This window comes from Pseudogymnoascus verrucosus (assembly GCF_001662655.1).
Source record: "Pseudogymnoascus verrucosus strain UAMH 10579 unplaced genomic scaffold scaffold_52, whole genome shotgun sequence".
Taxonomy (NCBI): domain Eukaryota; kingdom Fungi; phylum Ascomycota; class Leotiomycetes; order Thelebolales; family Thelebolaceae; genus Pseudogymnoascus; species Pseudogymnoascus verrucosus.
In genome coordinates this window covers 176,139-189,382 of record NW_017263703.1, presented here as the reverse complement: position 1 = coordinate 189,382, position 13,244 = coordinate 176,139, and the positions used below count along the sequence as shown (strand labels likewise).

At 46.0% G+C, this 13,244-nt stretch overlaps 6 protein-coding genes across 6 annotated transcripts; 3 read left to right on the top strand and 3 right to left on the bottom strand.

Moving 5' to 3' along the window:
* Positions 1 to 104: 104 nt before the first annotated feature.
* VE01_09242 (uncharacterized protein) lies at positions 105 to 787 on the bottom strand. Its single transcript, XM_018278657.2, has 3 exons — positions 535 to 787; positions 405 to 486; positions 105 to 327 (listed from the first exon to the last, which is right to left on the bottom strand). Exons 1-3 carry the CDS (start codon positions 640 to 642, stop codon positions 125 to 127), a joined length of 393 nt encoding a protein of 130 aa, XP_018126914.1. The 5' UTR covers positions 643 to 787; the 3' UTR covers positions 105 to 124.
* On the top strand, positions 138 to 2,122 carry VE01_09241 (uncharacterized protein; the record flags this gene model as incomplete). Its single annotated transcript, XM_059464044.1, has 3 exons — positions 138 to 491; positions 543 to 1,464; positions 1,512 to 2,122. Exons 2-3 carry the CDS (start codon positions 1,086 to 1,088, stop codon positions 2,120 to 2,122), a joined length of 990 nt encoding a protein of 329 aa, XP_059319388.1. The 5' UTR covers positions 138 to 491; positions 543 to 1,085.
* On the bottom strand, positions 2,097 to 3,663 carry VE01_09240 (uncharacterized protein). Its single transcript, XM_018278655.2, has one exon. It carries the CDS (start codon positions 3,578 to 3,580, stop codon positions 2,183 to 2,185), a length of 1,398 nt encoding a protein of 465 aa, XP_018126913.1. The 5' UTR covers positions 3,581 to 3,663; the 3' UTR covers positions 2,097 to 2,182.
* A 74-nt stretch (positions 3,664 to 3,737) lies between these two features.
* On the bottom strand, positions 3,738 to 6,281 carry VE01_09239 (uncharacterized protein). The gene is made up of 3 exons (XM_059464043.1): positions 5,548 to 6,281; positions 4,650 to 5,488; positions 3,738 to 4,593 (listed from the first exon to the last, which is right to left on the bottom strand). Exons 1-3 carry the CDS (start codon positions 5,656 to 5,658, stop codon positions 3,942 to 3,944), a joined length of 1,602 nt encoding a protein of 533 aa, XP_059319386.1. The 5' UTR covers positions 5,659 to 6,281; the 3' UTR covers positions 3,738 to 3,941.
* On the top strand, positions 6,046 to 8,337 carry VE01_09238 (uncharacterized protein). Its single transcript, XM_018278653.2, has 2 exons — positions 6,046 to 6,392; positions 6,447 to 8,337. Exons 1-2 carry the CDS (start codon positions 6,365 to 6,367, stop codon positions 7,880 to 7,882), a joined length of 1,464 nt encoding a protein of 487 aa, XP_018126899.2. The 5' UTR covers positions 6,046 to 6,364; the 3' UTR covers positions 7,883 to 8,337.
* A 1,023-nt stretch (positions 8,338 to 9,360) lies between these two features.
* On the top strand, positions 9,361 to 11,337 carry VE01_09237 (putative NRPS-like protein biosynthetic cluster). Its single transcript, XM_059464042.1, has 4 exons — positions 9,361 to 9,374; positions 9,430 to 9,991; positions 10,084 to 10,216; positions 10,271 to 11,337. Exons 2-4 carry the CDS (start codon positions 9,898 to 9,900, stop codon positions 11,106 to 11,108), a joined length of 1,065 nt encoding a protein of 354 aa, XP_059319385.1. The 5' UTR covers positions 9,361 to 9,374; positions 9,430 to 9,897; the 3' UTR covers positions 11,109 to 11,337.
* The last annotated feature ends 1,907 nt before the right edge of the window (positions 11,338 to 13,244 follow it).

Genomic DNA, 13,244 nt, shown 5'->3' with positions numbered 1-13,244 from the left:
ACGCTCAGACCTTGGACTCGGGTTTCCTACGCGATGTTTAAATGTGGTTAGAGTGCATGGTAGAATTTAACCGAAGTCACGGAATCTGAGATGAATGCGAGTGCGTCAAAAGATGTTCAAATTCTCAAGCGGTTTTACTCGCAGCCTGCCGTAAAATTGTCCGAAACGGGAAAATCCGAACATGATCCCAATCCCAGATCCCTTCCTTGACAAAAATGTCTTTTTGAAGTGTTTCCTTCACTATTTCGCGACTTGGTGCGTTCACCACCATGATGGAGCCTATGAATGGCCGAGTTCCTTCAATAACGTGCTCCTCGAATACTGGGCCTGGATACTGTTAGCGCCAAGACAAAGGAGCTAACAGGGGACAAAAGCATGAGGGCGGAAAGAGCCCGAGTCCATACCTGCCCATGATACGAAGCCGCTTTCATGAAGTCGAACAAAGTTTTTGGAGTGTACAGGGCGGATCTGAAGTCGACGTTCAAGCTGTTGTTGTTAGCCCGCCCTTCAAGAAATTGAGACTCCTTTACTTACAACTCCAGGCTTGTCTGCAAGCAAAACAAGCCATTCTGATGTCTTTCCTGCTGCAATTGATGGCGAAGATATTGTACTTAGGACAGCAGTGCGTACAGCTTGCGCCATGGTGAAATCTGTGAGGCCGTCAACCCAAGAGCGGAAGAGTCGGTTGATACTGAGTTGAGGGCTCCCAAATTCACATTTAGTGTGACGTCTTCAAAGTGGAATTCGTCACTTAAATCATTCGAGAATCTCTTAAATAAGTCTGGTTACAGTTTAGAAATATTCCAGGACCCGGAAAAGCGCAATGGTGTAGTAGGACCCCGTATTTCTCCACTAGTGGCAATCCATGGACTTCTTGGCTCTCACACCGTTCCCCTTAATCCCTGTCTGCAGCTCAGTACTGGTCGGATTAAAATATCAAACATCTGCGACCATTATATCGACCTTCTTTATTGAGTATTGATGGGACCATTATAGTCACTGGACAGTGGATCAATGCTAGCTGGTAGCGTTGCTATCTTAAGTCGCCCGTAGGAACGGGCAACAAACAGAAAAGGGGGGATACCATGCTACAGAAATCTGCATCAGAGCATCGCTGCTTTGATTTACCTCCTGCAAAATTCCGAAGTCTTCCCGTATTCCAGAACTCTATTAAGATATCAGACGACAAAATGTCTTCGTACATTTCGCAATGGGAGAATACAGACCCAGCGCCATTCGTTCGAGAGTCCCTACTTGGTGTCTTAGACGGCAAAGTGGGATGCATTAAGGAATCTCAGTTCGTGTCTCGTGACATCGCCCAAAAGGTCGAGGACGAACTCTCTCCTAAATTATCACCATATCTCGACGTCCCGGGGCCAACACTTCTACGAGTAGGAGTTGCGCAATTCGAGTATCAAGCAATATCAGACGACCAGCTGAATCAGCGGTCCAGTGACGGTAATGGTAGGGTTCCCATCCTATCCCGCAAACCTTGACTAAGATTTGAACAGAAAAGGAGCAATACTTCCTGGAAACCAAGAAGCACGAGAAACTTCATGAGAATCTGAGGAAGGTTGTGGGGCAAAACATATGGCGCACAATCATCGACAAAATCGCCTCATTGCTGCCTGAGTACGATGTTGCCGTCGCCTCAGAAAGGACCGGCGAGCAGTACTTCTCAGGAATTTTTCGGGCAATCAACGACTCAACACCCATCCACTGCGACTGGTCACCTTACGACAGCCGGACTGAAGATTGGATCATCAATCAGGTGACTAAGCAGGCAGTTTTCAACCTTTACTTGACACAGGTAAAAGGTGGTAAGACCGAAGTACATGACTGTCAGTGGACTGAAGACGCGATGGAGTTTCGGGATCGTTCGTCTTATGGTTATCTGGAAAAGCTGGTGGAAGGACGAAAGAAGGTTACTATTCAACCACAGCCTGGTGACTTGTGCATTTTCAACTCAAGGAATATGCATCAAGTTTTTCCTGTCGAACCAGAGATTGGGGAGGATGGCAGGTCAGGGCAGCAGCGGGCGAGGTTGACGTTGAGCAGTTTTATGGGGCTGATTCCAGCGAAGTCTTCGGGTGAGCGGCCGAGATTGATTTTTTGGTCATAGATTTAGAAATAAGTTTGCTTTACGCCTCCTAAAAGCGTTTTATTAGACCCACAAAATGATCTAAACAATATAGGCACCAAATGCAAACAAAATACGCTTTGCAACGAGCATATCATCTTCCCTCAACCCAAGTAGCACATCTAATCCAGTACTCTTATCTTTTGTTGCGAGCACAGCACACGACCCATCCCACTGAGCCTTCAATGGTATTCTCATCTCCTCCACGAATCCGCCAGGCCACCATTCATGATCAAAGACGGGTAGGTCAGCACCACTGGTAATGAAAAAGTCCGTCCCTTGGTAGAAATCTGAGAATGATGGGACCAGTTTTGAGACATCTGAGAGAGAAGAAGCGAGTTCCATGGTAGACAAGATGTAGGGCTCCGTCACCGAGGCTACGGTGGCGTGGGTTTGACTGGCTAGATATGGAAGATTGAGCCTAGTTGAGAGATAAGTGATATCTGTCGATTTTTCACTTGGTATTGGGTCGCAGGGTAACGATAGTGGGCTTGAGAAAGCAGCGTAGAGGGTGAGATTTCCAGCGTAACCGGCCATGGGTGGCTTCAGACGGCGTCGCCCGTTTACTGCAATGCCCATGGTAGAAGGAACACTAGATCTCTGGTCACAGATTTTTGACAGGCGAAGTGACCTGGCATAAGAGACAGCACTATACAGTAGTGCAGTCAGGACATCATGGGAAGTGAAGTTGACAGAGCTGGTAATGCACGCAGCTTTGAGCTGCCGAAGTGAATTTGCCGAAAACTTGAAGATATGAGAGGTCATGGGTTCATATTCTTTAATGGCAGCAGTTTCGGTGCCCTTGGAACCCACCAAGATATTGAATCCCAGTTCATTGAGTCTAGGGTCCTTCAAGCCGTGGGGTAGTACGGAACGTTCCATAGACGGGAGACTAGGAGCTTCTCCTGGAATGTGAGGGTTCGCGTGGAGATAGCAATTCTGGGCTAAGAGTTTGATAACCAAACCCAAACCAGCTCCATCAATTACTGCATGATGACACTTGATGCAGAGTAGCAAGCCACCACGAATGAATGTTGCCTGGAGATCGAAAACTGGGGTCGATGGCGTATTGGCAGGAGCAAGAAGCTTATCTGGAAGTTCCGAAACGGGAAAATTGCCTTTCTTCAGACGCTCGTATGTTGGCATGGTCGGATCTTCCACCTCATCATAACTCTTAACTTGTAATTTGAAGTCTCGTTTAATCTCAGAGGTGGGGACCCGGACTTCGACCCGAGAGGGATCCGAGGATTTGGGAACCACATTGCCAGTCAGAATCGGAAGTGCCTCTAGAGTAGTCCTGACCCCAGACTTAATAATATCGATGATCCTCTCTTTTGATGGCGAATCTTTCAAAATAGGAAAGCAGAGTAACCACCGTACATACAGCCGTGGCATGATCTGATCCAGCTCAGAAAGCTCGATGTGCTTAAAGTATTCCATCTTCGATAAGATAAGGGATACCTAAGTCAGTTTGAGTTTTTTTATTCTGAATTGAATTTTATCAAGTATTGACTAGGTGTAAGTTTCGAGTGCAGTCACAATACGAAAGTGGAACGCTTCCTTTAGTAGAATAATTGCTCGCTTGATAAAGTGCCGATCCCGGTTAAGCTAATCATATCACTAAGCCTCTTTAAATGTGGTGCTAATTGGTCAATTCATGGGGCACTGGGAAGCGTTGAGAAAACGAACAATGAGTTGGCTGGAAACTTCTTGCTAAATGCCATATACTTCGAAATTGAGGTCAATTCTCTGTTCGCCACGTGCTTTCTCGCCAATGAAGATCCCTCTGATTTCTTCCACTTCATCCTTCCTCCTCTCTCTTTGCGAGCTTGATTCTCACTGGTAAGCTAGCAGCTGGACCAGCACTCGAATACATAACATTATATGCGGGGTCTCCCATAACCTCTGGAGAATCCTTTGGATACACTGCCTCAATATTAAATATGCGTATGGTGAGCGCTAGTGTGACTCGCATTTCCATCATTGAGAGTTCTTGTCCAGGACAGTCCCGTGACCCCTTTTCGAACGGTCTGTATGCATCCTTTGTCATGGTGGTTACTCTCGCTCCCAAGAAGCGCTCAGGGTCAAACAAATCTGGATCCGCAAAGTTTGCAGGATTCCGATGGATGGGAAAAGCTCGGACTAGAATAGGGAATGGCCCATCCCGGTAGGTTGGATACGCAGTGTTGGTGCTTGGATCTACTAGGCTGAATCCTTTGACCCCATTCCGCATTGTCCCTGCACCCACAAACAAGCGCAATGACTCTTTGATGACCGCTGTGGTGTAAGGCATCCTCTTCAAAAGAGTAGGTTCTGCTTGGATACGGGCGCTGGCATCATCCGGATTCACTCCGAGATACTCGTCATGTTCTTGACGAAGTCGAAGCATGACATCTGGGTTCCTGTATAGAACATAATACAAGTAACATAATGAAGCTGCAGTGGTCGCATGGCTAGATACATATATTAGCACCTTGCCAAACCCTCTACTCAACAACAGTTTACTTACCCAGCAAAGAAGAAGCCTCGAATATTGTGGATAGCATTTCTCTTGAAAACAGGATCCGTCACAAGATTAGCATCTCCAGTATCACCCATCTGTTCGTAGGTGTCTAGTGCCAGATGCACAAGAGACTTTTCAGAAGGTCCAACTTTTCCCGCTCTCCGTTCGCGAAATCGCTGATCAACAACTTCTCCAATCAGTCTATCTAGCTTTCTTTGATAGTGCCTTGCATTCCAGATTCTGGTCGGGCTCAAAAGTCTGATTGGATCAAAGCCCATAGGGGGAATATATTTAGGCATCAGCAAAAAAGCATCCACGATTTCATTGGACTGTTGTTGAGTATTAAAATCTGAAGCCATTGTAACACGTCCTATCACATCAATTGTGAGGCTCTTGGTCAAAGGCAACAAAGGGAATACATCCCCAGTTTCCACGTGAGCTTCCAGTTTCTTGATAAATACTTGAACTCGCTCCACAACCATCGGGGTAAGAGTAGCGAGATGCGTGCTTGAAAAACCTGGGTCAAAGACCTTTCGCCAGAACCTCCATTGCTGGCCCGTCGTCGTGATGATGCTTTGCGTCCCGACAGTATATTCCATCAACCTATACATAGGATGTTTTGGTAGGTTCTTGAGCTGTGTGGCTTGAGCAGCCAAAGCTGGATCAAGGACTATGACCATAGGATCGAACGAGGGCCACAGGTCAAGATAATAGATTGGTCCCAAGTTGTACTCGCGTGCCAGAGTAGCATGAAGCAGATTTATATGGGCGTCACTTGGAAGCTTTTCTTTAATTTTCTTAATGATCGGGAGATGGCCATATAACCAGTGGTGGGGAGGACCAGGCTGTCCGGGTAAGTAGATGAAAATTATTAGATGAAAATTATTTCATAGGGAAGACTCACTAGGCCTGCAAACCGTCGCCTTTCCCTCAGCAGTTTGAACAGAAACCAGAAGCATGTTGCTGTACCTAACGCAAGAACTGTCTTCATCCAAGAGTAGAGTATTGTCGACATTTTCGGGAAGTTCAAGCACGTGACACAGTCAGGCGTATCTCTGCACTTTGGTGAGATACACAATGCTTTGAAGAGGACGTCTGTTGAATTTCCTTGGACCTAGGACGGCAAGAGTTCACAGGTCGCTTTTCGTATTCCCAATGACGTGTCACGCACGGTGGTGTTGTGAGTTGGCCGTATGGATCCACATTGCTACAAAACCCACACAACTCCATGTTCTCGATCGGTAGGCCCGAGCCGTACCGAAATGCCCTTGAAAAGGCTCGTATTCCTATTCCCTCAGATTATTGTTTTGTACCCGTTCTCTTGGCGCTGCGACGACACAAAGGGGAAGGTGAAAGTCTGCCAAATCAAGTATTGAGTACATGACTCCGTCACGCTTAGCCTATCGTACCTGTAACGTAACTGTGGCCTTTGTAGGGACCTACCCCATGCATAAGTCTGGGGGGACTAAGAATATTTGATGCTGTGAAGTCAAATTTGCCCCTCAACTCTATCGGAATGATTCCGGATATTTTAATGGGGAAATTCAAAGATAAGATGGGCAGCATGGTATGCCAAGTGTCACTTGAATTTTCAGAGGGCTACGGGCGCTGCTTCCTATTTTAGATTCGCCGCCTTCGTTAATTTTTTAAGAAGCACTTGGTGATTTTGAATACGGAGACGAAGGAAACGCCAGCAATCTGTCAGCCCAATTCGCGAAGTTATGGAGTCACGTGATATTGTTAATTTGGGTAACTACTCGTTCTATCTCATACAGACTTCGTGGCTGATTTGGCCCATCAAAGGTGTCCTAGGACGATTCTATTCGTGCCGAAATGTTTTGGGGTTTTACCGCTGCACCTCGGCCCTTGCAGTATGCACCTATTCTACAGCTGGGCTTCCTCATCCAGACACTTCCTTCATGGAGCGGTTCGATCGTGCATTGTATCAGACCGTGCAATATCACCCTTCTCTATGCTATGGAATCGTGGACAAGACTCCGGATAGAGAGGCCCACTTCCTGAGATTGAAAGTTGTCTATAAGGAAGATGTCGCAGAATTCTGTGGACAAACTCCGGAAGAAGCAAGACAGAACGATGATGACACTTCAACCATCAAGCTCTTAGAAAAGTCACACGCCCGGATTTTGTCAGAAGGACATTGCAAGCCAGCATGGAGAGTTGTCGTGTTCAAACATGGTGGTCAATGGGGATCTGAATCTCAGCAGCTAGGCCAATCAGTTCAGAAACTCAGCATTGCTTTCCTCGCGAGCCATGCCATTGCCGATGGTCTCAGCCATACAAACTTCCACAAGACTTTTTTTCATTTTTTCAACAGTTCCCAACCGGAAGAATTGGTCTGGCCATATCAGGTACCCAGGGATCTTCGTTGTCCCATACTCTTGGAAGAAGTTGTCGATTTGCAGGCCAGGGACGAAAACGACAACACTCATATAAATTACGACTCCACAAATATATGGTCGGGTGCCAATATGTTTTTGTCATCTATAGAGGAGTATGAGTCAGGTCTCCGCCTAGTCAATCTTCCCCTAGCACAATTGGGCAAAGTCCTGCAATTCTGCAAGTCATGCAAAATTACTTTGACTGGACTGATACATGGCCTTCTGGTCACCTACCTCTCTAGAGCCATTGCTCCTGGGCACATGTTTCGGGCAGTCATTCCATATTCCATGCGACATATAACAAAAGTTGCCGACGATGAGATTTGCAATCATGCCTCAGCTTTAGTGGTTGATTCACCAGACGAGTTGGCCAGCGCAATCCGCACCACTCCCACAAACTCAAGTCAGGAACTTGAACTAATCATCGGCATCGCGACGGACTATCGACGACACATGGCTGCTGAGTTGGCTAGAAGTCCCAAAAACAACGTTTGGGCTGGAATGTTCGGCATTGACGATTGGTATGGACCGTCACTGAGTCAATTGGGGAAGAAGCGAGCGTTGACCTATGAATTGTCAAATTTCGGCAATGTCGAGGTGGTTGAGAGTGACAAATTGCAAGGCGCACCTTTGAGTTTGGAAAAGGTAGTGGTCTCTCAGTGTGGATCAGTGACTGGTCCAGTTTTTTGTTGCAACTGCATAAGTATTCCGGGGGGGCCAATGACGATTACATTGACTTGGCAGAAAGGCAGCGTTGAGGAGGATATCATAAATAACTTTGCAGAATACCTGACGGAACGCCTACGGGCTGGTTTTGACTCCGTGTCCCAGAAGGAATAGATTGGAGCTTTGATATGTGGTTTAAATGTTAATCACTTGACGAGACGTTTTGCATCATTTGAGAGAAAGAATGAAGAAAAATGATGGCTCATAAATAATGGCCAACTTTAGATAATCATTTCGATAGCTAATTCCTCATACCGACCAAGCTGTCTCTTTAGACTCCTGTAAGTTACTTGTGTGAACTGTTTGAAGCGGCAGAATCGTCACGGTCGACAAGTCACATGAGCTCTAAGATCACAATCAGCATTCAAAAACAGTCCGTTGGAAGCATCGAATATTGAATTGAATTTCAACCATACATTTTTCTCCATTGCCTTCTTTACAGCCTCAACACTGGCAGCTTGACAAGCAAACACTGTCCTTGGGGCTTTGGTCTCCTCCGATAGCACCCTTCCAGCGAAAGTGGGCTTCAAACCCAGATCTTGGATATCCCTGGAATCCCTCACTATCACCAAGCTATGAAAGTCAATCTTTTGTCTTGTAATTTTCCTTAGACACAGAAATTCTTAAAATTGACCTGAAAGAGCACCTTACAATTCATGAAGTTGTCTTCTTGAACCAAGGTTCGGAGTTGATCGAGATTGAGTTGCTAGCAGAGAGAAAAGTAGCCCTGAACTTCGTTGAATCTTAGATGACATCTTGACCTCCTGGTAACTTTATTGAATCGATGGGAAAGCAATCCTAAAAGTCCATCAGTTATCTCTTCCCACGGCTGGTACCTCGTAATTTGCAATTTCGCCTTTATTTCGCCATGCAACTAGTGTGTTTCTCCTAGTCCAAAAAAGGTAGCAATGAAGGAAGGAAGGCCCCGCTGCTGTCACACTAAGCCATCTAAACTTAACGCCAACGGATCCTTGTTTCCCCTAACCCCTTGAGGCAGGTGGCCTCATGATGACTTAGGGATAATTACGAGTACATGTGGAGAGTAGTTCTCGTAACGAGCTTACAGAGACATACGGCGCTAAACAAAACTTGGCACAAGATGGCCCACCAAGGCTCGCTACTTCTCCGACGATAATGATAGACTTGTATAGCTCATCAAAATTTAATCAAGGCAGTGAAGGTCAGCTTCAGATCATTACCAAGGCGGCTACTTACAACTATTTGCTCTAAACAGCCTTGTATTGTTGCAAGTTTGTCAGACAAAATGTCCCTAAGCCGAGCACGAAATGAAGACACATTCTGGAGGAGTGACTCCTTGGCTCAAATATCTGGACCTGTAGAAGTACGTAACTGCCACCGTGCCTCTTTCTGGCATAACACTGATTTATCAAAGCCAGCATTGTTGGAGGAAACCTTCAGTGAAAAATTCTCGGCCATATGCAATGCCTTCCCTGATCGAATTGCAATAAAGACTCCTAATTCTCAACTTTCGTACAAGGGGTTGGATGAGCAGAGTGAAGCTTTAGCAACAGGACTGTTGACTCTCAAGATCAAAACAGGGGATCGAGTCGTGATAAGCCTTGGAAACGGCATTCCATACGCTGTGGTCAGCTTTTCCCCTATATCGTGTGATGGTTTCTGGTGACTGATTTTGGTACTAGGTCTCGTATGCATGCTTCAAAATCGGGGCTATTGCTGTTCCTCTAAATCCTGCGTACACCCCCGATCAAGTGATTTCAGCCCTAAACCATATCTCAGCAAGCTGTCTTTTCTTGAGCACAGATATCACTTTACCATACAAACCACCAACATCAACAGCACCTCTTCTAGAATCTCTTCTGGGAAGCACTAGGGAACTGAATTCTTGTCCATTACCTGTCAACTCTCTCAGGCATGTCTTCCTAATAAAGAACTCTATAAATCAAGTTGAAAAGCCCATATTCAAATCTACTATAGATTATGATCAGCTCATTTCCGACAACCATGGTAGACAATTACCCAACCAAGGCCATCTGAGGAACAGCGATATTGCTACCATACAGTTTACATCTGGGACTACATCGGCTCCTAAAGCTGCTTGTTTGAGTCACAAGAGTATCTTGAATAATGGGTTTCTCGTTGGCAGAGGAATGGACTTAACTGAACGGGATATTGTGTGCTGTCCACCTCCACTGTATCATTGCTTTGGACTCGTCCTTGGCCTTTTGGCTGTAATGACACATGGTATTTGTTCCTCGTTCTACAAACGCCCAACCCACTCACTCAAAAAAATATTCGATTGTGAGTAGAGATACCAAGTACTGACAGTTCGAAAGGAGCATGCATCATATTGCCATCAGAAGCATTTGACGCAAGAGAGGTCCTTAGATCAATCGAAAACGATCGACCAACCGCCCTCTATGGTGTCCCGACAATGTTTCTCGCCGAGTTGGAATTGCTTTCCCAAGGGTTATTTTACCTCTACCCACCTCATGTTCATTCACTAACCAAGAGATTTTACAGATTCATTACAAAGAAAGATTTCTCCCATTTACGGACAGGTATCATAGGAGGCAGTCCAATCCCTTCTTCCTTGCGACTCACTCTCCACGAGAAGCTCAACCTTTCGGATTTAGCGAGCTGTTATGGCCTGACTGAGACCTCCCCTATTGTCTGTATGACAACCTCGTCTGACACCCTAGAGCAGAAGCTGAACACCGTGGGCGGAATGCTTCCCCACACCTTTGCCAAAATTGTCTCCCGTGACGACCCCACCCGTACATTACGATACGGAGAAAAAGGAGAGCTTCTGATCTCCGGTTACTGCGTGATGGCGGGGTATTGGAAAGATGAAAGTAGAACAAGTGAAGCTTTGAACGAGGAGAATTGTCCTGGCGAAAAAAAGGAGAGGAAGATTTGGTTTCGCACCGGAGACGAAGCTTTAATTCAGCCCGATGGATACATTCGAATCACAGGCCGCATTAAAGACATCATCATTCGTGGTGGTGAGAACATTTACCCACCTGAGATCGAGAATGTTCTCCTTCAGCACCCTCTGATTTTAAATGCCAGTATAGTGGGGCTACCGGATGTGATATATGGGGAAGTCGTTGCTGCATTTATCATTGTGAAGGGCGATGGGAATGAAGAACACGGTGCGGCTGCGGGATCACTGTCGAAGGATTCTGTAAGAGGTTGGGTGCAGGCGAGATTGAGTAAAATGCTAGTCCCAAAACACATTTTTTGGGTGCTGCAAATGCCGTTGACTGCCAGTGGAAAGATTGAAAAGTACAAGCTGAAGGACTTCGGAGTCCAGTGGTTGAGGGAAAAGGAGACCGGATATGTTGGATTGGAAACATAGATCAACAACTCCGGTCTACGCCGCTTTCTTTGTTTCTGAGCCCTTGGCACACCGTTTCTTCGGCTCCGCGATCAGGCTTTTTTTTTCGTATACTTTCCAGGGATCTGCGGACAGACCCTTAGGGGTAGGGGGCATGCTAGGGGAGCAGGTCCCGTGGCAGGCGCTACGGACCTCCTATAAGGGATATATAGCTAACTAGCCACCCACCTCCTCTCAATCAGACTTCATCACCATCACTCGGACCACCGTACTTTTGTGATCGTGAGCGTGAGCCTCTTATCCTTCTTCTGTAAGCCCTTTCTCTATCAGCCTCTTTTCCTTCTTCTGTGATCCCTTTCTCTGTCACAGCGACAGTGCACCAAGTCGGTACCAAAGTTTGCCTAGCTTACAGCGTCCTTCCTAACATTGAGTTTTTAAATTATTTCAATGCAGCTGCGCATCGAAAGATTGTCCTTCCTAATCTCCTTATTGCCTAACCTGGCAGCGTTTGTTCTCCTGCATCTAGCGTTAGTGTAAGAAGGAGAAGGCTTAACGTACATGCATAGCGAAAGCGACAGCATAGCGAAAGCGACACTTTTACACACCTACGCAACAAACTTCACAACAATTCTATCATAACAAAATATAACAATTGAAACTACTCGGAATCCTCTTGCATAGACATGTCTACATCCTCCTGACACGTGCGCGCATTATGTCCAGTTTGGGCACAGTTGCCACAGCGCCGTGCATGCATTTCCACCCGTGGCTTCCGACATGGTGTTTTGCGAAAATAGCCCGTCAAAGTCGGAATCGGTGCTGTCTGTAGAGCAATCCTCTGCAATGATTTGGCTTTGCCTACCCTCTAATGTCGGTGTTGACGGGGCCATGTTGATTGAGTAACAGATCTAAACGATGGATGGTGAGGAGGCAATTTGGAGGGATATTGCTCTTTACTAGTGGGAGACCGCCTTTTTATATGCTCCTCCATGCATCATGACTTGCGTTTCCAGTCACATCATCTGCGCTAGCCGTCCTGTGGCAGTGCCTCCGACCTGGCCATATGTACCTACAGGGCCGATGAGATGCGGAGCTATCTTGGCCTTGCCATCTAGTAAGAGTACTTAACTATTATCTCAAGAAAGCTAGCTTTACCATTTTTAAAGAGATACGAGCGGTTCAAAGGTATCTCCACCTCAAACACTTGGACAGCGCTAAGATCGAGTACAACGGCAGTGCAAACCCCTTTCCAACTGAACATAAAAGGGGACGGGGAGCATCTAATGACGGCTGAAGTCATTTCAAGCCGCTAGACTCAGAAGAGCTCTTGTAGCTGCGCCATTATCCGCTCGTTGTTATAAGAACATCGCTTCTGCTCTTTAGACTACCTCACTTCTAACTTTCCTCGATAACAACATCCCGCTATTTCTAGGACCTTCTTGACGATGTTAGCTACCGATTCTCACTCAGTGAAACACAGCGACAATGGATGTTCTTAGGTAAAGAATGAGCTAAATAAGCGTTGCATGTTGTTAATAGAGAAATAGACTGCTTAGTAATAGTCCACGGCACTGTCCCCTTAAAGCAAACCTCTGACGACAAGTCATAGAAGAGAAAGAGGGGTCGGACTAGCGATCCCTTATCTATACTAGAAAGACAAGGATTCGATTGCGGTGGTCCTTAGTATAATGCACTTAGAGACAAGAACTAGCTCTATAACGTCTAGCAGGCACATCTCCACGGACTCACGGATGCAAATGTTAAGCAACTTCTAGAGCAGTCCTAAGACTCTTTCTCTATTCCTACGGCAGATGTTAAAGAAGCTAGCGCTGTTCTTTCTAGAAACGGAATGTCCATTAGTCAACGGGCCTACCTTTGTGATATCGAATCCTGTATCTCGGCTCTTAGACTTACTTAGACAATCACTATCGAATGTGCTATAGAGAAGCTACTTGCAGAGAGAGATTGGGTTTTGATAAACCCTCCTTATTAAGATGCCTCGTTAGTTTCTCAGGAGATGACGGTCCTGGAGATTCGGGATTTAATGGCTGAGTCTAAATAGCTAAAATTTAATATAACCATAAACAGCGAAATTATTACTTGTAGCTTGCGCTACTCCGATTTAGTGTGCATAATGTTGTAAAAGTGAGTATTTCT

Excerpts from the sequence above, each read along its gene's own strand:
- VE01_09242 (XM_018278657.2), bottom strand. The coding sequence starts at position 642 with ATGGCGCAAGCTGTACGCACTGCTGTCCTAAGTACAATATCTTCGCCA. Across the intron at positions 487-534 it reads TTGCAGACAAGCCTGGAGTT|CTTGAACGTCGACTTCAGAT; the intron begins GTAAGTAAAGGA and ends TAACAACAACAG. Across the intron at positions 328-404 it reads CGGCTTCGTATCATGGGCAG|GCCCAGTATTCGAGGAGCAC; the intron begins GTATGGACTCGG and ends AACAGTATCCAG.
- VE01_09238 (XM_018278653.2), top strand. The coding sequence starts at position 6,365 with ATGGAGTCACGTGATATTGTTAATTTGG. Across the intron at positions 6,393-6,446 it reads ACGTGATATTGTTAATTTGG|GTGTCCTAGGACGATTCTAT; the intron begins GTAACTACTCGT and ends GGCCCATCAAAG.
- VE01_09240 (XM_018278655.2), bottom strand. The coding sequence starts at position 3,580 with ATGGAATACTTTAAGCACATCGAGCTTTCTGAGCTGGATCAGATCATG.
- VE01_09237 (XM_059464042.1), top strand. The coding sequence starts at position 9,898 with ATGGACTTAACTGAACGGGATATTGTGTGCTGTCCACCTCCACTGTAT. Across the intron at positions 9,992-10,083 it reads TTTGGCTGTAATGACACATG|GAGCATGCATCATATTGCCA; the intron begins GTATTTGTTCCT and ends ACAGTTCGAAAG. Across the intron at positions 10,217-10,270 it reads TTGGAATTGCTTTCCCAAGG|ATTCATTACAAAGAAAGATT; the intron begins GTTATTTTACCT and ends GAGATTTTACAG.
- VE01_09239 (XM_059464043.1), bottom strand. The coding sequence starts at position 5,658 with ATGTCGACAATACTCTACTCTTGGATGAAGACAGTTCTTGCGTTAGGT. Across the intron at positions 5,489-5,547 it reads GGCGACGGTTTGCAGGCCTA|CCTGGTCCTCCCCACCACTG; the intron begins GTGAGTCTTCCC and ends TTACCCGGACAG. Across the intron at positions 4,594-4,649 it reads CGAGGCTTCTTCTTTGCTGG|CCATGCGACCACTGCAGCTT; the intron begins GTAAGTAAACTG and ends ATATGTATCTAG.